The sequence below is a fragment of the Apodemus sylvaticus genome, chromosome 10 (assembly GCF_947179515.1).
Source record: "Apodemus sylvaticus chromosome 10, mApoSyl1.1, whole genome shotgun sequence".
NCBI classification, from domain to species: Eukaryota; Metazoa; Chordata; class Mammalia; order Rodentia; family Muridae; genus Apodemus; species Apodemus sylvaticus.
Genome location: NC_067481.1, coordinates 79,197,028 through 79,220,685, shown reverse-complemented (window position 1 = coordinate 79,220,685; position 23,658 = coordinate 79,197,028). Strand labels below are relative to the sequence as shown.

Genomic DNA, 23,658 nt, shown 5'->3' with positions numbered 1-23,658 from the left:
TTGTAAATTAAAGAGCAGGTGACAGTTATAGGACATACCATTGTAGAGAGCATGGGGGTGTACACACTGTGGTGGCCATCAGTCAGAGCCAAAGAGGTCTAAGGCTTCTCCATAGCTACTTTGGGATCTAACTTTTTGATACTTGTGAAGGAAGTGGCATTTTGAAACAGTGTTTGACCTACATTTCTGAATGACTCTCAGTCATTCCACTGACTATGAAGCCTTGAAGGCCTGGCCCCCTGTCCTGGGGAGAACTAGTCTTTCTCACTGTCAGCGCGCCATGCAAGGTGTCTGTAGTCTCACTCCTGAGTTCTAAATACCACGGTCAGAACTCGGGTTGTTAATGATCTGCCTCTAGTTCCCCTAGCCTGGGGACAGAGGGAGAAGCCCACATGACAGGCTGGCCTTTGTAAAACAGTGGGACCCTTGTCTAGAAGTTGGCCCCTACATGTTGCCTACCTTCCTAGATTTGCTGGGAAGCAGTGAGACCCTTGGCTAGAAGCTGAGCTGTGTGTTATGTCGCCTGCCTTCCTGGGAGCTGGGGGATGACCTCCTACCATAGTTGGGTTTCCTTTGTGCTCACAAAGCAAAGTCATGACTCTGACTTGCATAATTAAAGCCCAGGAGACTTTGCTACCAAGAGGAGACTGCTGGTGCTTCTCCTCCTGGCTGTGTGTTGGTGTGAACGGGTAGATGGCCGGTGCTGCTGGCCAGTGGACCACTGGTAGATGAAAGGGTACCTGCGATTCAGAGAAGGAACCCAGGTTACGTGTGGGCTTGGCTTATGCTTCCTGGCATGGCTGTATGGCTCCGATGAATAGGATGTAGAAGAAAAATAGTAAAGGTTGTGGATCTGTGGATCTGTCCTTTTGGTGGGCTTTGGTGTCCTCGGGGGCCATGTTTTATGCCTATTGAAAGAATTTAATAAATACAGAGCCACTAGTGTTTGCTGTCTATCTCTCTAGGCTAGAAGACAGTCTAGCTAGCTCTTTTGTGTACCGGTCTCTCCTGGGCAATCTGAGGTTGGAGGTTAAAGATGTGGAAGGCCAGAGAACTCATGTACACTGTTGGCATATGTGGGAGCCTGGATTTAAGGTTGGCCTGGCTGAGCCAAAATGTTTCAGTTTAATGACCAGGCTGTATTCAGGACTAGAGATGGGAGAGAAGTGGACCCCCCCCCCCCCCCCGTACACACTCAAATGGGTTTGTCTTCTGGATCCCCCACACACAAGGAAGCAGCACAGTCTGGAGATGAGATCGTCAGACTGTTGTGCAGGGAAAACTTGAGCATTTATGACCGCTGCTTAGCCTCAAGGTGTTGAGGGAGCCCTTTAAAGATACTGATTTCACTCCTAGTTTCTTTTTTTTGTTTTTGCTTTTCTGTTTTTGTTTGTTTTTGAAGACTGGGTTTCTCTATGTAGTCCTCGCTTTCCTGAAACTCACTCTGTAGACTAGGCTGGGTTTGTACTCACAGAGATCCCCCTGCCTCTGTATCCAGAGTGCTGGGATTAAAGGCACATACCACCATGCCCAGCTTTCCTCCCAGTTTTATCCTCTCTCTGTTCTGGCCAACGGAGTCGGTTCCGACCTCTTTGGGAAGAATGCTTTCTCCATCTGAGGAGAGTGACAGTTGACTTAGCATACAGGCACTCCCAGAAGCACTGTGCTTGTTTCCTAATTGCTTTGATTAGCCTAGTGATCAAACTCTCCTGGTACCACAAAACTATTTGCAGCTATGTGCCTTTGATTTCTGCATCAATTGCTTTTTGTTATTGAGATAAAACAGCATGACTAGAAGCGACTTACAGAAGGGAAAGTTTATTGGGTTTAAGTACAGAACTGTAGTCTATAATGGTGGGACAGCAGGCAGCCAGAGCAAGAGGTTGGGAGAGCATATCTTCAGTTACAATCATGAATCATAAAGAACAAACTAGAGAGGTGGGTGAGGCTATGAAATCTCCTATCCCGTCCTCCAGGGACCCACTTCCTCTCTCAAGGCTGTACTGCCCACTTGAGCAACATCACAAGGACCAAGCGTTCCAGCTCTTGAGCCTGGGTTGGGGCTGGCAGTTCTCATTCACACCACCACAGCTTCCTAATTATTAATGACTACCTTTCACAAGGGACTGGAGCTAGATGTCCATTTTCTCACTGTGCCTCTGAAGCCTTGCCCAGGGCCTGCTTATTTATGGTAGTGCTTGGAAGTGTTATAAAGATGGAGGGATCTGGTTGGGTTTGGGGAACCACATGTCTGTGAGCCACTCGGACTAGAGGATGCACCAGGCTTCATGGAGCTAGGGACCCAGGAAGGTGGGCCTGGGTGTGGAGGGATGGGTAGTAGGAAGAGCATCTTGAGCTGAGTTTTTATCTTGAAGCTTCTCTAACAAGGCACTGTGAACTTTGAGGTTAAGACAGGAGAAATAGATTCTTTCTCCATTTTGGAGGCTAAAAGTCCAAACCAAGTTGTTGGAAGGGCCGCATGTACACACTGTAAGCTCTTCAGGGGAGAGTCCTCCCTTTTCTAATTCCTCAGAGCTCCTGGGAAGAGTCCTCCCTTTTCTAATTCCCTAGTGCTCCTTGGCTGTGTTACATCATTCCAGGCTTTGCCTCTGTCTTCAGGTGACTTCTCCCCTTGTACCCTTTGTGTCCCTTCATCCAAGAAGCAAATGGGCCATTAGATTTATGACTTGCTCTAATCCATGTGGCCATATCTTAATTTAATTACATGATCAAAACCCCATTTACAAATAAAATCATATTCTAGCTTCTGGGTGGGCATAAGATTTTTAGGAGGACACTATTCCATCCATGACAGGGCATTACAGAGGGGCCATCATTGAGAGACTGGCTTTCTCAGAAGACTATTCCTGAGGCTGACATGTCAGCTTTGAAAATCCTGGGTTCTCCAACCTGGCAGGAGGATCTTTGGCAAATCTTTTTTTTTTTAAGGATTTTTTAAAAAGATTTTATTTATTAATTATATGTAAGTACACTGTAGCTGTCTTCAGACACCCCAGAAGAGTGTCAGATCTTGTTACAGATGGTTTGAGCCACCATGTGGTCGCTGGGAATTGAATTCAGGACCTTCAGAAGAGCAGTCAGTGCTCTTAACCGCTGAGCCATCTCTCCATCCCTTGGCCAATCTTTTCTGTTGAGGTCCCTCTGTTGAGGTCCCTGTGAGCCTCAACATTTTTTGGTCTGCTCAGGAGGGCTGGTGATGTCTGCCCTGTGTTATGTCTTGGGTTTCTCTAAGAACCAAACAAAGCGGAAGCTTGGGAGCCTTTTTGCAGGTTGTAAGAGCTGTAAGGTCAGGGTTGGGAAGGAATGAGTCCATCGCCTGTCAATCAAGGAGACATTAACATTGCCATTTGACCCAGTGCTTCCTTTCTGTTTGCCAGGATCATTGCTTTTACCATGGGACTGTGAGGAAAGTGGATGAGTCCAGTGTCACGCTCAGCACCTGCCGGGGAATTAGGTAAGAGATCCTGAAGCTGCAGGGGACATCCGGTGCCCTCTCCTATATGATGGGTAGGCCTAACCCAAGGCGAGGGCCTTGTAAAGAAGAGACCAACCAATCTTGTGAGATACCAGGGAAGTCTCGATAATCTACACATATACCTTTCCTGACAAATTTGTTGTATTAAGCTAGAAATTGTTGCTGGGTGGTGGTGGCTCACACTTTTAATCCCAGACCTCAGGAAGGAGAAGCAGGCTGATCTCTGAGTTCGAGGCCAGCCTATCCTGGTCTACAGAGTGAGTTCTAGGACAGTCTTAACTACACAAAGAGAAATCTTGATAAAAAGATAGGAGAGGTGCCGAAGACAGGAGTTCTATTATTTAGGAATAGGGCCATCAAATCAAGAGACGACCATGGCAGAAAGGTTAGCGTCAATAGAGAGCTATCAGATGTAACTGGTAGGCTACAAGTCACAGTAAAAAGAGATATGCAAATCATGAGGGGCATGGGAGGAAAGCACATGTGATGAGACAGGAAGTTGGGTCCATGGCGGCTAGGACAGGGAAGGAGTGAATGAGTTTGAAGGGCAAGCTAAAGAGTAGCTAGTGTGAATAGCCTCAGTAGTCTTGGGACACAGGGCCCACTAAGTTGTCTGGTGCCCATCACTGTAGGTAGGTGAATAGTGGTCCGGGAGGGTGTGAACCCAAGATGGGATCCAGGTGGCTGGACCCTGGGCTGTTCGTTGGCTTGTACTAAAAGACATAGTAGCTAGCAAAGTGTTTTCCATCATTAGGGGTTGGGTAACCATGAGGGGACAGTTCCTCCAGGGCCATTGAACTCCTAGAAATGAAAGAGAGAGAGAGAGAGAGAGAGAGAGAGAGAGAGAGAGAGAGAGAGAACAAACAGGTGACACGCCGTTAGACCCCAGGCTGAGAGTTTCAGCATTCTTCACTCTGCGGTAGAAGAACAACTCGGGTTGTGTAGCAGGAAGTGGGAAGAGAGAAGATGTGGGGAGAAAGGCGAGGATAACTTTCAAGACAAAATCAACCAGGAAGTTCCAACCGGATGGTGCTTGGGAAAAGGGTGGTCCTTCTGTCTCTAAACCAAACTAGCTGGGTCTTAGCCTGAGCTGGGAGCACCACATGCCTGATGGGGGGGTTGGTGGAGGGAGGCATCAGATCCCTCAGAAGTAGAGTTGTAGATGGTTGTGGGCCACCATGTGGATTCTGGGAACCAAACCTGGGTCCTCTGCAAAAGCAAAGTGTCCCTAACTACCGAGCCTTCTCTCTAGCTCCCTGCTGTTTCTTTACTTACTTATTTGAAAAAAATCTGGGCTTTTTTTGTTTGTTTGTTTTTTTGTTTTTTTTTAAAGACAGGGTTTCTCCACTGTCCTGGAACTCAACTCTGTAGACCAGGCTGGCCTCAAACTCAGAAATCTGCCTGCCTCTGCCTCCCAAGTGCTGGAACTTAAAGGCATGTGCCACCACTGCCTGGCTAAAATCTGGGTTCTTCTGGGTTTTGAGCACCTCCAAGGCACAGCTCCTGCACTCAAGGTAGGGACTGACTCTAGGAATAACAACAGCGAAAGTCCATTTGCCTTAGCCAATACCGCCAACTCCGCCAACTATATGCTGGGGGCGGGGGCGGGGTGGGGGTAAGACTCTCACCACTGTTCATGTTAAGTTACACATTCAGTGTTCTCAAAGGCGGGGCTGGGAATACAGGTCCACTGTTGTCTCTCAGGAGCTGGTAGGAAGCGCTTCCTTTCCCTTTATCAGTAGCTGCTTCTCTCATCCATCTTGGGTGTCTGCTCTATGCCCCATGCCCCACCTCGGTGGAGGATAAATAAGCTTTGTCATGATTGGAGCCATCTTGTATCCTCATCTTAGCAGGGTTGCCAATGATAGGTGTGGTAGAGACCATAATGAACTAATGAAACCAAAACCAGTTCTGCAGCTCTTTACCAGCCTACAAGAATTGTTCCCTCTACAGCTTAGCTAGCTTACCCCATCCCATCCCACCCCTACCCCCCACTGCCACCCCCACCCCCACCCCTATCCCCCACTGCCACCCTCAACCCCACCCTCCCAAATATAAATGAGGGCCCTTCTGACTACGGGTCTCAGCATCTGTTTATGAGTTGGTTCCCATTCCTGAAAGCTTGTGTGGCGAGTGGCCTGAGGGAATTAGGCAGGAAATCAGTTTTGGCTGGGAGGTGATTAACAGCGGCCTCATAGCCTTCACTCAAGTGGCCTCCTCCAGCCAAGCCAACTGGCTTCTCTGTGGTGTTTATAGGCTCAGCTATGGCCACCTGTGGCCAGCAAGTAAACAATGACTGTCCCAGGAAAGAGGAAAGGGAACAAGCAGGTGTGACCTTCTCCACCCCTCCCCTTCCTTTCTCCCTTCTGGGTCTGGAGCGGTGGGAATGCACTTGGCTTGGCCTCTTGTAAATCATCCCAGCAGTCAGGCTGCTGGGGAAGCTTACCGAGCGAGTGAGCAAGTGAGCTGCCCATGTGTTTCTGGTTTGCACGCATCCGTCTGGTGAGGTCCACAGGCTGTTCTTTGGCGGCCCTCTCCTCCCTTCCACATGCTAAGGAACGGAGGGTGTGGCCAGGCTGATTGAAGAGCTGGAGACTGGCATGCACGATGGCCGCATGAGGTCCCCCGGAGCAGAGGCAGGAATGACACCGGTGCTCAAACCCACATAGCTTCCCAAGGCCTCCAAAGCCTCATCTTTCCATGGAAGGTCTCCATGATATCCGTTCATCTCTCCTGGTACTGTGCTCCGGTGCTTGGAGAAAATGGATAGGATTATGCTAGGCGGGCTCTTCCGACTGAACATGAGAGTCAGGAGAGCCTCCACCAGCGGTTCTTAGCCTTCCGGATGCTACCACCCTTTAGTACAGTTCCTCATGCTGTGTGACCCCCAACCATAAAATTACTTCCTTGCTACTTCATAACTGTAATGTTACTACTGTTATGAATCGAAATGTAAATAAATATCTGTGTTTCCCAATGGTCCTAGGCAACGCCGTGAAAGGGTCATTTTACATGCGCCCTCCTGACCCCCAAGTCCCTATCCACACAGGTTGAGAACCACTGTTGTAGCCATTGTGAGGGTCTCTTCTCTCCAGAGTACTCTATAGTTTATCATTAAAGAAACAATATCTGGTAAAATAAATCTAAATTAAGGGCACAATGAGAGACACTTTCTTTCCTCGCTTTCCCAGATTTTACCCCGTTTCCAGATGCAGCCAGAAACTACCAGTTTCTTATGTCCCCCATACTCCTGGCAAAAGGAACCTCGCTACATAATATAATGTTTTATAACTTTGGCTCCTAAACACCTTGGGAATTGGGTTAATCAGTGACTGTGGATCTTAGCAAAGATACAGCCAACCATGGCTAAGTGCTTGATGTAAACAACTCAAACAAGGAAGATTGGCTTTGGCTCAGGGTTTCAGGGTCCTAAGCCAAACTGCTGGCTCTATTGATCCGGGGCCCATGGTGAGGCAGAACCTTCTTGGTAATGGAGACAGTAGTCCTAAGAACTCCCCTCCCCCCAGATCTTCTTCCTCCAGGCAGGCCTCCTGAAGTCTTCAGAGCCTCCCCTGAATAGCATCACCAGCTGGGGATTGCCTTCACTGAGGGTGTCCATACACTTCAGCCTTCCTCACATTAAAAATCCATCCTGTAAATGTTACCATGACACCTTGCTTGCACAGAGGCTTCTTTATAACTAGCCAACAGTCAGAACGTAAGGTCTGATAATCATTTATGGAAAAGTTAGCCGGTACTGGGCCGTGATGTCTCTGACTAAAACTGTGTACGTGTGAGGTGTTTGAGTGGTTTCAATTCTTAATGCTTATTGAAAATTGTCATTGTGCAACTAATACAGTTTCAGAATTAAACACCTAAACACAGGAGTGTAACCTAGAAACGAGTGAACGTTATCTGTCCTGCCCTGTGCTTTCATGCAAATCCATCCATTTCTCATCTGGGTAATGGTTGGAATATACCTGATTGGCATATATTGTCTATTATGTACAGGTAAGACCATTCTATATATAGGTCGGTTTTGTGATGTGCTTCCAATTTAGGACTAAGTCTTAAATACACAGTGCATCTGTCAGATTACTTTAGTGGGTCCTTAAACTCTTGCGTATCGTCTGGTGAGCTGAATTATAGTCTTTCAGGGATGTACAATACATACCCCTTACAGATCCACCTGATGGATCAGGTTCTGTCACAGCAGTTCTCTCTTCCAAAATCTAGAACTCTCGCAGCAATTCTGCCTTAATAGGCAGGCTGGCTGGCTCTGGACTCCGATTCTGCACTCCAGAGAGAGAATCTGAGATCGCCTGTACTGGAGAATATGTCCAAATGTGCTCGCCATGGACTGGAATGGCTTTAGAACTGCTGATCTAGGGCCCTGAGTTTGTGTCAGACTCTATACTCCCTGGGGGTATGTATACCCCTGGACTTCTGCTCTCCGTACGTACTTTGTCTCTGTCTTGGCCACACTGGTTTCCCCCTGGGCCTCACGCAGTCCTATAGACAGCCAAGTGTTTGGGGACTTTGTGGATAGTGGGGTTGGCAAGATGCTCATTCCAGAATCAATGACTCTGGAAATCAGCAACCTGAAATCTGCTGCAGGCATTATGTTAACTCACTCCATGATTCTCGAGCAAGTTCTCTGCCTGCCCTGGGATTTCTTCTCATTTAAAACCTACGTAGACTGGATCATAAAAAGCATCTTTAGCTTGGGAAACCCTGGGCTACAAGAAGGAGCAGAGTAGGAAGAAGGAACCAAGGCTGGGGGTGGGGATGCTGCAGGCCTAATGCTAATTCCTTCAGTCAGTGGAATAACCCCTTGGATGGCAGGGCCATTATGCTGTGACACTTTTAGATTCTCGAGACAGACCATTCCTGGTTTAAAAGCTGGCAGCTGGGGCTGGGAAGGTAACTCATTTGGTAAAGTACTTGCCACATAAGAACAAAGATCTGAGTTCAGGTCCCCGGTCCCAGGGCAGGATGGTGCATGCTTTTAATCACAGTGCTGGCGAGTCAGAGACAAGAGGATCTTTGGGGCTTGCTGGTCAGCCAGCCTAGCTTAATAGGTGAGCACCAAGCTATTGAGAGGCTTAGTCTTAAAAATAAAGATGGACACAGCAGATAAACAACACCCAAGGCTTCCTCTGGCGTCTGCATGCTCCCTACATGCACAGCAACATGCCTTCTAACAGTTCTTTAAAAAAGACTTACTATTATTGTATATGTATATGTGTATGTATATGTATGGTACATATATGTATATGTACATATATGTATATGTATAGGTACATGTATATGATGTATGTGTTTAGGTCTATGTTTATGTATGTATGTATATGTATGTATATACATGTGTGCACATGATTGTTGGCGAAGGCATGTGTGCTACAATGTGCTTTGTTGTTGAAGTAGGAGGATAATGTTATAAAGTCTATTCTCTTCTATTTAACATGGGTTCCAGGGACCGAACCCAGGATTGTGTATCTAAAGCCTTTACCTACTAAGCCATTTCACTGGCCTCAGAGAGTGCTGATACAATCCTGAAATCTCAGTTTTCTGCTCTGTAAGATGGAAGCAATGATGCTGAAGTCATCAGGGCTCACGTTAGAGGGTTATCCCCACCTCCTTGACAGCACGACGGCGACATTTGGTTGGATCACCTAATCCCCAGGGGTTAGAACACAGGGGAGATGGTCTGTATAGATGTACTGAGTGGCTCCCCAACAAAATGGTTTGTACCTCATTTATACAGCATGCTTCCATAGCTGCGGCCTTTCTTGGAGAATCTTCCCTGGTTGTTAGTGAGCACTGCCTAATTACTTTAGAGCAGTGGTCCTCAATAGTCATAATGTTGCAGCCCTGTAATTCAGTTCCTCATGTTGTGGTGACCCCCCTCCCCACCATAAAGTTATTTAGTTGCTGCTTCATAACTGTAATCTTGTTAGTTATGAATTGTAGTGTAAATATCTGATATGCAACCCTAAGGGGGTCAGACCCACAGGTTGAGAAACACTGCTTTAGACTATTAATATGGTTGTTCTGTGGGAGGATTGTGCCAGGAAACAGCAGGGGCAGGATTCTAGTCCAGGATGTCTCCTTACTGCACCTGTGTTCTCTGCCTGTGCTCTGTTCCAGGAGGAACTCAGCACCACGTGCCTTTCTTCTCTCTGTGCAGTCTTGGAAATTCCCTATGACCCCTTAGGGTGGGTATAGGCTGGGAAAGTGGTGGGGAGGAACAACCCAGGGCTGCTACTTCTTAGGATCTCTCCTGATGTGGATACGGTGGATGTGTCCCCAATGTGTCCCAGGGATGGCTTCTTTGGGAGTGGCACCTCTCTCAAGCCTCGAAGGATGTATTTGACTGAATCCTTGTGGGTCAAGCATGAATGAACCTCTTGTTTCCTGACTGGCTGGCCTGCCTGGGTTCCTTTATAGGATCTTATTCTATGATTTATTTTTCTCATTCCATTAATGATGAGGAATAGGTTGGAGAGTAGGATCCTGACCCTTTGCCTCCTGGATCCTCTGTCTCCACCTCTGGTCTCTGCCTCTGCCAGAGCTAACATTTCACAAATTGAATCAGCGGAGGCCCTTGGGATAAATGATGGAACAAGGGAAGGCATAAGGTGGCTTGTGGGTGGTAGCAAGGGAGAGCCCCCAGAACTTCATTCTCAGAAACTCACCATCAATAAAACTGGGGTCCACTGTAAAGTGCTAGGTTGTACCAACAGTTTCAATCTCCAAGAAATCCCAAGGAGGGTTGGTGATCCTCAGGACTGGGATGAGTCCCCCCAAGGGCTATAAGAGAGGAGGGAGAGGAAGGGCCACTAAATCCTGTTGCTGGAAGGGATAACCTCCGTGGTTATCTCAAGCTTGAGTCTGCCTACTTGAGACAGTTGCTCATATGTCATGGAAACAGTCAGGAGCATGGGTTTCTGAAGTTCCTGAGGGTGGCTCGGGTAGAGCATTGCTCATGGGACTTAGTGTGTAAAAGCCCATGATTCACAGAAGAATGATACCCGAGATTCACTCCAGACTCAAATAGTGTGTAAATGCAAAGCGTGTCTTATTCTGTAGAAGTCCAGCATGCTGGAGTCTCCCATTGCCAGAACAGAGAGAGACACTCAAGTGAACTTGCAGACCTGATTCAAAGCACATTACATAATTCTATGTTAATCTGTTGGACCCATCTCTATTGACATTCCATTACCCCGGTGTGGGGGCTGGAAACTTGCTGGGGAGGTCTGGAAACCTCTGCTGACCCTTCTCCTTGCCTCAAGTCAGTGGTGGGACAGCTTCTGAGGCCTTGACTTGCCTGGAATTGTCTGTTCTTGGAAACAGAGATTAAGTTTAGTCTTCTTAACTGACAATTTGAAGCCTGTCTTGGACTCAGCCTTGCCTTCTCAAGTGCAGAAACTTGGTCCAGTAATCAGATCCTGAGTCTACTGGGCTAGCCTGGGTACCTTCTGAAGATTACTGAATAGCTGGGAATCTCTGGTCCTGGGATCTCTGAGCACAGGCTTAGAGCTTACTAGTGGGGGCAGCTACCTAGAGCCCAAGGGAACAGACTGTGTCCATTAAATCTTTAGCCACAGGTGAAAACGTCTGATTCCAATCTCTCTGAACTTCAGTTTCTTCACTGATAAAGTGAGTTCTGTAATTTTGCCTACCTTACAATGTGCTGTGGAAATTAAAAGAGAGTAACGTGCAATCTGTGTGGCACATGGTCAGTTAGCTGTCAGCAAACACTAGCTGAGGATAAGATTGGGCAGACCCCTCCTCTGCCATCTGCCAGGGAACCTGGATTCCACAGACAGGCAAGTTGCATCCTTGTTGATGGTCGGTCTTTTGCTATGTATTATAATAACTTTGTTCCTTAATTTTAAATTATTGGGTAAATAAAGATACCAACTGCCAAAAGGTTGGCAGAAGAGACATGGGTAGGGTTTGTGGCTCACTGGGCTTGGCGTCTGAGGAGAACCATGAGGGGAGAAGAATATGGAGAGAGGAGGAAGTCACCATGGAGTAGGTGAATCATAACATAGCCATGAGGGCTCGCCAGTTGGAGGTAAGAGCTGCCCAGATGGAACATGGCAAATTATAAAATGGGATTATTGATAAGGAAATAGCATAGAGGGTAGATATCTGCCCAAGTCTAGTGCTAACTAAGGCTTATAATAATAATAAAGTGTGTCTTTTATCCAAGAACTGAATGATCAAAGGCGGGGCAAAAAACCCTGATTGAGATGAAATATTTTCTACAACAAATTGGTGCCCAATGTGGGTCTTGAACCCACAACCCTGAGATTAAGAGACCCAATGGAGCTAGTATAAATTCAAATTAAAAAATAATGCTTTTTCATTGCTAAAAACCATTTTGCTCTAGGAAAGGTATGTTCTGCTGATCAGTGTGGGGACCCGGAGTTAGCTTGGGGTAAAGTTGTTTTGTTTTTAATCCAACAAAAAAACAAAGCTATGCTCCTGAGAGCTAACACAGGGTAGAATTTCAAGCTACTCTGAACAGCCAGCCTGTCTTCTTAGAATGTGGGGTTCCCACGGGAGAACTAATGGCACCTTGTGAGAGTTAACTTGAAAATGAATGTCACACTGCCGTGAACAACCAGTCTCTATAAACATGGCTTCCATGAGAGAACTGATTACAGCTCAGCCTAGCACATTATACAATAAATGAAAGGGAATTTAAATTCAGTTGAATATATAGAAGGATATCAAATACATTTACATAAAGAGAAAGGGGATATAAGTATATTTATCCATAGGGATATTAATTTCCAAAGGAGGGAGAAAGAAGTGCGAATTGATATAAATGTTTCGAAGGGTTCGTAGATTAATAAATCCAAATCTTTGATTTTAATACTTGGGATAAAGGCTCCTTGTAAGTTTGAGGCCAGCCTGATCTACTGAACAAGTCCAAGGTGGCCTGCGCTATACAGAAAAATCTTGTCTTAATACATAATAATAATTGTTTTTAAACTGTTTAAGTTATCAAAGATATTAATCTTTAAATGGAAATTGATTTCAATGTTATCAAGGGTACATAGATAATGAATAAATAAATCAAGGCCTTTGATCTCAAGGCAGGGACAGATAGGTTCCTTGTGAGTTTGAGACCAGTCTAATCTACAGAGCAAATCCAGGTCAGCCTGGTTTACACATATGTAAAAAAATCCCCATGTCAATAAATAATAATAATTGTTTTACATTGTTTTCATTGTTTTGAATTATCAAAATGAGGGTGGTTATAAGTGCTCTGGTTGTGATGGCATTACAAATTTTCTATGAGAGAAGTCAAACTAGAGCAGGCCTAAATTTAAAAAGAGGCTGCTAATTGGACCAATCTATACTCTTAATGATTTCAAATTGCTGGACCAAAGGCATGCTATGGCTGGAGAGATGGCTCAGCCTTTAAGGGCTAGGCTCACAACCAAACATAATAAGAGTTCAGTTCCCATCCCTAATTCATTTTGTATAATGTTTGAATAAAGTAACTGAAGTGACCTAGCTGGGTGCCAGGCCTCCCCGGAGAGGATATACCCCTCCGCTCCTTTGGAAAATGAGGGGTCAGCGTCTTCGTGAGCTTCTCTCTCTATTGCTGCACCTACAACCAACATCAATTAACACATCCTGGCTGATCTCACTTGAGAGAGTCACTGGCACCATCACTATAGCCACAGGCACACAGTCTTGATGACAGTAGATGAGATAACAGAGAACTGTCCTGTGGACATCTTCCTACATTCATTGATTATAGTGAAGTCATGGGCAGTGAGTGCTCACTGAATGGGGGTGTCTTTCTGAACCATGAAAAGACAATCAAAGGTCAGGGTGAAGGCTGTAGGGTGTGGAAGCAGAATGCTGAGGCTCCCCTTGTTTTAACTCTTTACTGCTTGTGTGAATTTGGGCTGGTCATGGGAAAAATACTTGTAAGGATCAGAGAAGTTAGTATGAGAAATTAAGCGCTGATCAGCTTGGTGCTTGGTCCATAGAAAAACTCAGTAAGTCGTAGCCACTATGATGGTGATTATCAGCCCTGCTGCCAAGTTCCAGTTGGTCACTGACCCATTTGGCTTGTTCATATCACACCTTGTGACTCTGTGTTTAGGCTTTCACTGATTCATGTGGGGAATTTTGCACTCACTGGATGTAATAAGGGTGTACACAGGATCACCAGCCAGTCTATGGCCCACATCATTGTGTGGCCAGTATTGTAGCCATTAGAGGAAGCTGGGGTGATGGGAGAGGCTCTGGTCAGCTGGGATGAAAAGATAGCTTGGGAACAGGATGCCAGTAAGTACTGCCCTGGCCTCTGTTCTTTCCTGTGCAGAGTAGACACACGGCCATGATCCCTGCTCCACTGTAGCTGTTAAGGGAACACCTTGGGTGGTGAGATGGCCACCATAGGCCAGATGGCAGCTGCTGTGTCAGCCAGGATGCAGCCAGGAAGCTGATAGTCTTCCTGCTACTGGAATGAGGTCAGCAAGGGATGGGGTCAGGAAAGGTCTACTGCCCACCAGAGTCTGTGAGGTCTGTCCCGAGGGAGTCATATGCTCTTATTAAAGGACAAAACCTGGGTGGGCCTCCTGAGAGGACAGTGGTGGGTGGAGGTTGAGTGACCCACGAGAGAAGCCCTGCCGCTCATGGTGTCAGAGGCTGAACTGAGAATGCCTTTGGTTTGGAGATAAGGTCCTGAATGACTTGTTGCGAGGTTCCTGGGGTTCAGTCCTGGGCTCATTGTTCCCAGAATCTGGAACCCATTGCCTGGCTGTCTTGTTTATCTCTCTGTAAGGAAGGTGGCAGTTTGGAGAGTGGGTCAGAAGGACAGACTATATTTACTCATGACCATAGTTGGTGATGTCAGCAACACTCTTCAGAAGTGTCACTAGTCGCGACCTGATCGACCTGACTGTAGCAGGGCTCCCAGTAGGAGATAAGATGACAGAGGAGGGGAGGCCTCTGGCCCTCTTCCATCCTCAGACACAGTTCACTGTAAGGTAATTAACCACGGGATGCACAGTTGTCAGACATTACTGTCTTTTCACTCCTATACCACAGTGTTAAGTTGGCACATCCTAGATCTCAGTGGATGAGCCGCCCTGTGGACATCTCCCCACCTCTGTTGATAGTGGTGAAGCTGTGGGCAGTTAGTGTTCAGTGGACCTAGAAAGCCACGGAGGTTTCGGTAGTCTCACCCTGAGCAGCTGCATCTACCCTGTGGGTGTCTGCCAAGGCTCGGGAGAGGTCATGGAGCACAGGACTGTTCCCATGCTCACACTGTTCTTCACCAGGGCAGGCAGCTCTGCTCGCTCATGTCTCCATCCTCAGCAACTACCATGGTTGCAGATGCATAGCTACAATGGCTGCCTTCCTGCCAGCCATGAAGACAGTTGTTTCTCTGGGCTCGGGCATTCCACCATTCAGTTAACCCACTCTGAATCAAATATTATTGAAAAGAACCCTTTCTTGATCATAGATAGTTTTTCTTGTCCTTATTCCCTAAACAATTTAGTATATGTAACCTATCTTTACATTTTAAAATATTTGTTTGTTTGTTTATTGTGTGCTCCTGAGTGCACATTTCTATACCATGTGTGTGCAGTGCCCATAGAGGCTAAGACAGAGCATCAGATTCCCTGAATCTGGAGTTTTAGGCAGTTTGCAAGCTGTCCAGCATGGGTATTGGGACCAAACCCAGATGCTCTGAAAGAGAAGCAAGCGCTCCTAACTGCTGAGTCATCTCTCCAGGCCCAGCATTTACCTGTCTTTTTTTGTTTATCTGGTTGGTTTTTCTCAAGACAGGCTGTCCTGGAACTTACTCTGTAGACCAGTGTGGCCTCAAACTCAGAGAGAGCTGCCTGCCTCTGCCTCCTGAGTGCTGGGATTATTAAAGGTATACACCACCACTCCTGGTTCAGCATCTACATTTTATTTGGTATTATAAATAACCTAGAGGCCATATAAAATACACAGGAAGACATGAGTGGGTTATATATCAATAGCACACCATTTTATATGTGGTTTGGAGTTTCTGGGATTTTAGCTTCCTTGGGAGTCTGGACCCAAGTCCCATGGATACCAGCAACAAGACTACATGTATTTGAATGATATCTAGAACCCAGTGAGTGGGAAAAAACCCCAAATAACCCAGCACATATCTTTGAGTTCAGTATTGGGTGAAAGATTGTTCTGTATGGTTGGTCGTGGGTGTCGCCTCACCAGATAGCTGCTGGCACGGGGCAGTTGATAGGTAGGAATGTCAAGTACCACTTGGCTCCCAGGCCCAAGGACGCTTGTCTTTCATTTAATCACTCAAGAGCCCCGACGAGTTCGTACACTATCATTTTTATTTTGGGGATGAGGAAATTGAAGCCTACAGTCATGAGATGTTTCTTGAGGAGCATGTGACCGTTGAGTGCCAGGGCTAAATCCAGAGGCTTGTTGGTTATCTTGCCGGCAGGCCAGTGTGCTTTCTCTGACCGCATGTTACCTTTTCTGGGTCTAAAAAGTTTTATGGTTGTCTATGGGCTCTATGATTGCCATGGGTCATGCTGGATTTGGTGACCTTTAGGAGTCCCGGCCTAAAGCCTGAACTTAGGGAGGTTCAAGTTCTCTGAAATTTTGAGCCCCATAGTGTATTTCTCTATAGAGGGTCTGAGTTTGCATCAGGGCTTCCCAGAGGGGCACGTGGCCCAGTATAAAGAGAAGCAGCATGGAGCATCTGAATCTACACGAGGGACTTTTCCAGTAGCACTGACCAGAGACCCCATTTCTCTTATCCACAGAGGACTGATTATAGTGAGAAGTAACCTCAGCTACATCATTGAGCCCGTTCCTCACAGCGACAGCCAACACCGCATTTACAGATCCGAACATCTCAAGCTGCCCCCGGGGAACTGTGGGTTCGAGCACTCCGGGCCCACCTCGAAGGACTGGGCCCTTCAGTTTACACATCAGACCAAAAAGCAACCTCGCAGAGTGAGTTTTTAGGTTCCCAGTGGTACTGGCAGACCGGAGCTTGTCCTCTCTGCACCCTTACTTTTGGTGCCAGGAGTATTTCTAGATTGAGAGAGTATTGGTAAGAAAGAGGGGAAAGCCCATCGTGCCCCCCAACCCTCCCTCCCCCGCCCACCCCATTCCTCACCTCCCACCCAGGTGTCGGGATTGTTGAGTGAGATACCTTCATAAAAGAACCACTGTTTAAAATATTCTAAGATACTGATTTGAAACACTGTCTAAGGTTAAAAAAATGTCCACTTCCCCTCTTGGAATAGCCACCTCATCCGATGTACAACATGTGTTTTGTTCACACTGAGAACAGAGGTCTGTGGTCTCAAAGTTACTTGGGAACTAAGCTGTGGCATGGTCCCTTGTGGGGTGTTGGCCTTGATTTTGCCTGTGCTAGTCAATTTGGCTTCTTTGTTTTTTGAGACTAAAGGATTAGATCCCACGGCTCAGCAAGGCCTTGAGCAATAACCAGTTGCAGATGGAGTTGGTGGGCTGCGGCCAGGACTGTCCCTAACACGTAAATGTAAAAGAAGTTAAAAGGTCGCAGCTTATGAACAGTGTGGGTTCTCAGCTGCTTTGGGGGATGAGCTGGAGCCAGCCATTTCTACTGCACTGACCTGCTTCTGTCTCTCGCCCAGATGAAACGGGAAGATTTACACTCTATGAAGTACGTGGAGCTTTACCTGGTGGCTGATTACGCAGAGGTAAGGAGTCAGCAATGGATTTCAGCAAACAAAAAAAAAAAACAAAAACAAAACAAAAAACAAGAAACAAATGAACAAACAAAACTTCTCTCTTGAAAGCATCCATTCAGCTTTCCGGTGCTTTGGAGAAATATGGATCCATTCATCTTTTTCTACTTTATCGTATAAATTTGACCTTAAATCTGACCAAGAGCTCTTCTAGCCATTTTTTTATTTTTGGTTGTAAGCCTAGTGTTTAACGGCTGAGCCATCTCTCCAGCCCTCTTCTGTCCATTTTAAACATTTCAAAAAGAGAAAACAACAAAAAGCCAAGGAAAGGCTCTCCTAGGATAGACACGGAAGCATGGGCTTTACTGAGACAGGATCTCACGGTCCTAGGGTTCTGAGACTTTCTCTTAGGACTGTCTGTTCCTTTAGAGAATCTTGTAGACTTCTGTTTTACAAAGACGTAAAGTGTCTGCCGCATCTGGTCAGATACAATCTTCTCAGATGTGTATTTTATTTTTAATAACCATGTTGGTGCTTCCCAAATGTCTCTGGAGCAGCAGCATATGTGGCACCTGGGAACTGAGAAAATGCAAATCTCTGAGCCTCACTCCAGAGCGCCAAATTGTCAGGGTGGGGGGGGGGGTTCCACAGTCCATGGTTTCATAAGATATCGGAGTGGTCTTGATGCCTCGCAGTGAGCTTGGGAAGCACTGGCCTAAAAGAAGAATAGCCCCTTGATTTATTTTCCTCGAATTGAACAGGTCCTAAGATTTCACAGACACCTATCCACCTGGCTGAGTCATTTGTCTCACTTTCTTGGGAGACTTCCTGGTTTTTCTGTGCTGCGCCAATACAATGCTTGGCATCAGGATGCAGCTGTGAGTCAGAGCCGCTCCTGATTCTGAACTTTGCAGTATAAGCACAAAACCCTTATAGTTCTCGGCATGACAGCCACTGAAATGGACCCTTGGTGATGCTTAAAATGCACGGCGAGGATCTGGTGTGGTTTGGAGCTTTGGTAGAGCCTCTCTGGCAAGGTGATGTTGAAGATGGCAGGTGGCATGTAAAGTTTGACTTATCCTGGAGTCCAGGAGTTCTGTTTCCTCCTGGGAGCCCCCCCATGCACCCACCACCCATATTTGCGTCATCACATTCAAGTCCCATATTGTGTGGTGACATCACCACAGCCAAACACACTTTCCTGTGCCCTGGCTCAACACTGCAAAACTCTTTGTCCTCATAGAGAGGCGAGGGACACTCATCACTGTGTCACAGTCTCATTTCCTCTCTACTAAGGGCTACCAGCCTCCCCAGTGGCCTCTTTCTACACAGCTCTACCTTTCCCCCACAGCGTGGATCAGGGGTGGTGCCAACAGGTGGAAGAGTTGTTTGAGAGCGATTTTGAGAGCTAGAGGCAGGAAAAGAAGGCCCTTGAGCCTTCTTAAAGACAGGAGGAGTTCACTAGGCAGAGGAGTGGAGGTGAAGGGCTTTCTAGAGAGGAAACATTGTGTTTACTTTCAGAAGAGTTTAGCTTTTTCAAACTGATTGCCGTTGTTTTGTTTTGTTTTTTCTTCCCCAGTAGCCAGGAATGGGTGGGTTCTGGGGTTTTTGTTTTCTTTCTACAGATGTGTAGATAGGGGAGCAGTAACAAAGGTTGGCTTCACAGCCAGCTGGGCACCCCACTCAGCCCTGCTCCACGTCAGCACCTTTGGCTTTCTGTATTGTGAAGATTCCTGGGAGAAAGCAAGGCTTTTCCTCCAGATAGTTCTCCATTTAAGCTTTGTATCTAGTGTTGTCTGACACAAGGTCTTTGGCCACTTTCCCTAAGCTACAAGATCCTTTGATCAAATAAAATGTCCTGAGAAGGCACCTAGAAGCCTCACTACTCTAGTTAAAAGGAGGAGTATCATTCCTTTGCCTACTGTGTCCTTGGTTTTACAAGCTCTTTCCTGTGAGTCTCCAGCAGGCACGGAAGAGGAGGAGATGGGGAGCTGCCTCGTGGCAGCTAGACTCACAGCAGGCCAGGAAGGAAAAGTCTCTTCTTGAAGGTGCCTCCAATGCTGTGGAGAATCTTAGTGTTGCAGGGGGGTGAGGTACCCCTTAAGAAGCACCAGTCACATAGGCATCCTCACCCCTTTTGCTACAGGGCCATGACTCATACCTCCTGCTAAGCAAGGGGATCTCTCAGCCCTCAGAGTCATGACCATCTCTCAGCTGTAGGCTTTGAATGATTCATGTTAGGGTTGGAATAGGCCATGTAAGATTTGCAGCCCAGAATCTGCTGGGAGACATGTATTCCGGCCAGTTAATCTCAGAGTGCAGGGAGATGAATCAAGGGAAGGGTGTGTAGCATTTGTGATTTATCACCTGGTGCTGAGACACAGCAGCTATCTCTGGACTGGGAACTCACAGCAGCTAGAGGGGGGTCTTTGAGTGGGAGAGCGAGCCCTGGGAAGCGAGGCTGTGCTATTGCAGTCTAGAGAGAGCAGTCAGCTAGCAAGCAGTGGCGCTCTGCCTGGGCCAGGGTGGGAGCTTCCCGGATGGTTCTCAGCAAGTCCATTCCGCAGGGGAAGAGGAGCTGCTTGGGTGGCTCGAGGCATATTTACTCATCCATTAAGTGAAATAGAACGCAAGGGGAGCAAGGAGTGGGGTTTACGTTTGGGGAGGGGGGGGAGAATGTCTTTAGACGGGGCTGTGAACTTTGGAGGTACCAGCAGGAAGTGAGATGTCTGGGAAAGGCTGGCCTACCCTATTCTATATTCAGGGTTACCTCAGAAAGTGTAAAATCAAAGCACTTCTTTCTTAAGACTGGAGGTTGTAAACTACAGCCCGTGTGAGCCTATCACATGTTTTTATGAGTATTATTCTGGAGCACGGCCACACCATTTGATTTATGGTACCCTGGAAGCTTCTAAGCCACCAAGGAGAACTGTGTAGTTGTGGTCCACCAAGGCAGAACTGAGAGCTGTTGTGGTCCATGATCATGTGGTCTACCGCTTAAGCCTAAGAATGTTTACTCTGTAGCGTTTTGTAGAATAAGTTTACGGACTCTTGCTTCAGAATCATCGGAAAACATGATACACTGTGTCAACTATGGTGGCCTTATTGGGCCTTACTGTTTGAGGGCAGGATTAATATATTTGGAAGCCTGAAATCTCATCCCAACGCTCTAATAAATATTTACTGAATAAATGGAAATATTCTTGCCATGGGACTAGTTTAGAAGTCAGGAGGTCTTGATAATAGAAACTTCTAGATTAAACACTTTGCAAAGGTCCTAGGATGTAACTTTGTAGGAGATAAGGATAGCAATGGGGTTCTTTTCTGGTGAGTGGCAGTTCCGAGGAAATCAAGGAATGTTCCAGAATCTGTACAAGAGAGAGGAAATGATGAACCAGAGCTGGGAGTCAGCCCTTGCCAAACAAATATTCTAGGGCATTTTATCTGACTTTTTATTCTTTGTCTTGTTTAGGGTATTCTAGATGATCTGGAGGGAGGAAACCCGTGACAGCTTGAAATTGAACACACAGAGTACCCACCTAACAATACATTCACTAAGTATCCAGATTCTGTGTAAAAATGACAGCATTTTTAAATGACAGGAGGTGTCCATCGTTTGGGGGAGGGGGAGGTTACAATTCTAAAATCTTTTTATCTTTCCGTCCCGACAGTTTCCTTACTTCATTATTGTAGGTGAAAGAGGTCTATCCTTTACAGACAGAAGTGGTAAATATGAGGCCTCCTCCTGGTACTCTAGGCAGACGTTCTAATCAAGTACAGCACAATCTTCTCTCCTATGCTCCATTAGCAATGTCTGATTTCACAGTGATGATGATGTCCAAGAAGCTTTCTCACTACAGAAGGCACTGCCACTTGGAGTCACGTAGAAGGCAAAACCTGTTGCTGATGCCACATGGTCCTGTTGGCAACACTCTCTCTGGGACATTTGCACGGCTCCCACTGCAGTTAGTCTGTGCAAATTCTCAGGGAGTTCCTTAACTCTTTTACATTGTGTCCTTCTAAGGTCGAGGATTTGTTGTTCTGGTTATTTCTGGCTCTCCCTCCATTGTAACTGACGCACCTGTAGAGTGGCATCAAGACCTTACGTTTGTAGTGCCCCCTGTGAGCTAAGCACAACAGCTTGTCCGTAAAGCAATTCAGCAACCATTAGATCAGCGAGAACTGACCACATGCAGGAGAAAGCCTTGTGAGATGTGTCACAGTGGCTTCTTATTGGGTTAATAAGCAAAGCAAAGAGACCAGTCCCTCCTCTGATCAATCTGTGGGCTAGACAGAAGCATTGTAATGTAAAGGGCAGGAAACTAAACTCCTTAAAGGGTTAGAAAAAGATAACCACACCTCTCTGCTCCTTCTGAGCTGTGGGAAGGACCATTGCAAAAAAAAAAAAAATGACTGCACATCGAAGACCCATGCATGATAGCTGTGGAGGGGTCTGTCTCAGCTGGTTCTGTTTGTCCCGTTTAGTTTCAGAAGAATCGGCATGACCAGGAGGCCACCAAACACAAGCTCATGGAGATCGCCAACTACGTTGATAAGGTGAGACCAGGTGTGTACTTTCTGGGGGAGGCTGCGGCCCCTCTGATGGTCTGCAGAACGGGAGGTCACAGGCACCTGAGCTCCAGTTGTTGGTTTGGGACCCTGAGCTGTCAACCAGAGGCAAGCACCTCAGCTTCTTGGGTCGGGTTTTATCTTTTGTTGGTTTGCGTGAGTGCTTGCAAGCTTTGTGTTTGCTCTGTTTTAATTTATGAAGTACGAGCATTGGTTTGCATTGGTGGCTTTCAGTTATGTTTAGAGTTCTCTGATGGAATCACGGTTTTTTAAAAAAAAAAAAGAGAGAGATCTTGTGCCCCAGCCCGTGTAAAAGTTACATGAAAGGAGATGACTGGAAACAGAAGTGCTCCCAGCTCTGACCCCCTCACCTTTCTCACCAATGAAGCGGTTTTTGAGGATCACTGGGCAAAGCAGAGCCCAATTTAAGGAAGCGTTGAGGATGGGTTCCCTCTAGGTGAAAACCCAGCTATTCTTTGACTTAGGAACTGAAGTGGGTCAGAATCAGAAGGTATGCACAGAGTCTTTAAAAGTCAGGGTGCCTTCTGCAAACAGCTGATGTATCAAACTGTTTGAGGACCCTCCCCCATCCCCTTCTAGGAAGACTACAAATAGCTACACTTCCTTAGTCAGGATTGTTTAAAACATGCACTTAGGAAATTCACAGACGTTTGAACTGCGCTAAATGGGGTGTTCTTGGACCCAGAAGTATTCTATGTGAAAGCAAGTCCCAGCATAAAAATGCAGAGAAGGTAAATTTGCAGTGGTGGCTCTTTTCCACAAGCAAAGCTTTGACACACTTTGGTCACGTGCCTCCTTTTGAGGGGCAGTGTTAATGGGTTCAACTAAGCTTTCACGTTTGTCACTGGCTGACAGTCCCAGCCTGGGGTCTCATATCTCTTGAGACTCTGATAATCATTTCAGGACGCTGTAGAACTTTGAAGGCTTTCTTGACCTGCTAGAGGTCCACGGATCCTAGCTCTTGGGCTGGAGAGGTGGGTGGTTCAGCTGTTAACAAGCAGAAATTAGAAACTTTCAAGCTGGGTGGTGGTGATGCACACCTTTAATCCCAGTAGTGGGGAGGCAGAGGCAGGTCTCTGAGTTACTGAGGTCTCTACAAAGTGAGTTTTCAGAACAGCCAGGGCTACACAGAGAAACCCTATTCTAAAAACCATAAACAAACAACAACAACAACAAAAACAAATAAATAAACTTTCAGGGCTTAAAAGGCAGAGTTGGTTACTGTGGAGTTACTAAATGAAATGTCCACAGCCTTGTATTTTTTTCTCCGTCCTCGACAGCTGTGGAAAGGGGCCACTGGTGTGTAACAGGTGAAAGGCAAACCCTGGCCTTTCCTGGAGGGAAGGATTCTAGAGACACAGCAGAGTCCTGTGTCCAGCTCCTAGCTCACCACAAGAGCATCTTGTAACCAAACACCCAACATCTGGAAAAATGTGTTTTCCCTGGGGATACAGGAAGTTGATCCTACTGCCACCTGTGTAGCGGCCATTGTCCTGGGCTGACCGGGAGGTGGAGGGCTGGGCTGGCTGGCTGGCTGGCTCTAGGAATTTTTCCTCCTGCACTGGGTGATTAGAGCTTACCTCTAGGCATTGATGAGAAACAGAAGTGGTATGTCTGTAAACACATCAAACAAATAAACAATAGCAACTACAGAAAAAGCAAAGATGTGGAGGGAAAACAAGGTAGCCTCACACCCGGGTGTGCCTTGTGGATGGTCCTTCTTGCCAGCCTCTAACTTCCGTCCCAACACACGAGGTTTATCACTCCCAGGAGGGTGAGGCACACAAGCTCCTCTGAAATTTGCTGAGCCAGCTACTTGGACCGAACATTTTAGAGCTAAAA

General features: G+C 46.6%; 1 protein-coding gene across 1 annotated transcript in view; it reads left to right on the top strand.

The window, feature by feature from the left end:
• Adam19 (ADAM metallopeptidase domain 19) overlaps window positions 1–23,658 on the top strand; it is a 91,493-nt gene that overhangs the window by 40,641 nt on the left and 27,194 nt on the right. The window contains exons 5-8 of the mRNA XM_052193985.1: window positions 3,399–3,475; window positions 16,312–16,504; window positions 17,173–17,238; window positions 21,712–21,783. Coding sequence (XP_052049945.1) covers window positions 3,399–3,475; window positions 16,312–16,504; window positions 17,173–17,238; window positions 21,712–21,783 — 408 coding nt within the window. The remainder of the gene's footprint in view (window positions 1–3,398; window positions 3,476–16,311; window positions 16,505–17,172; window positions 17,239–21,711; window positions 21,784–23,658) is intronic.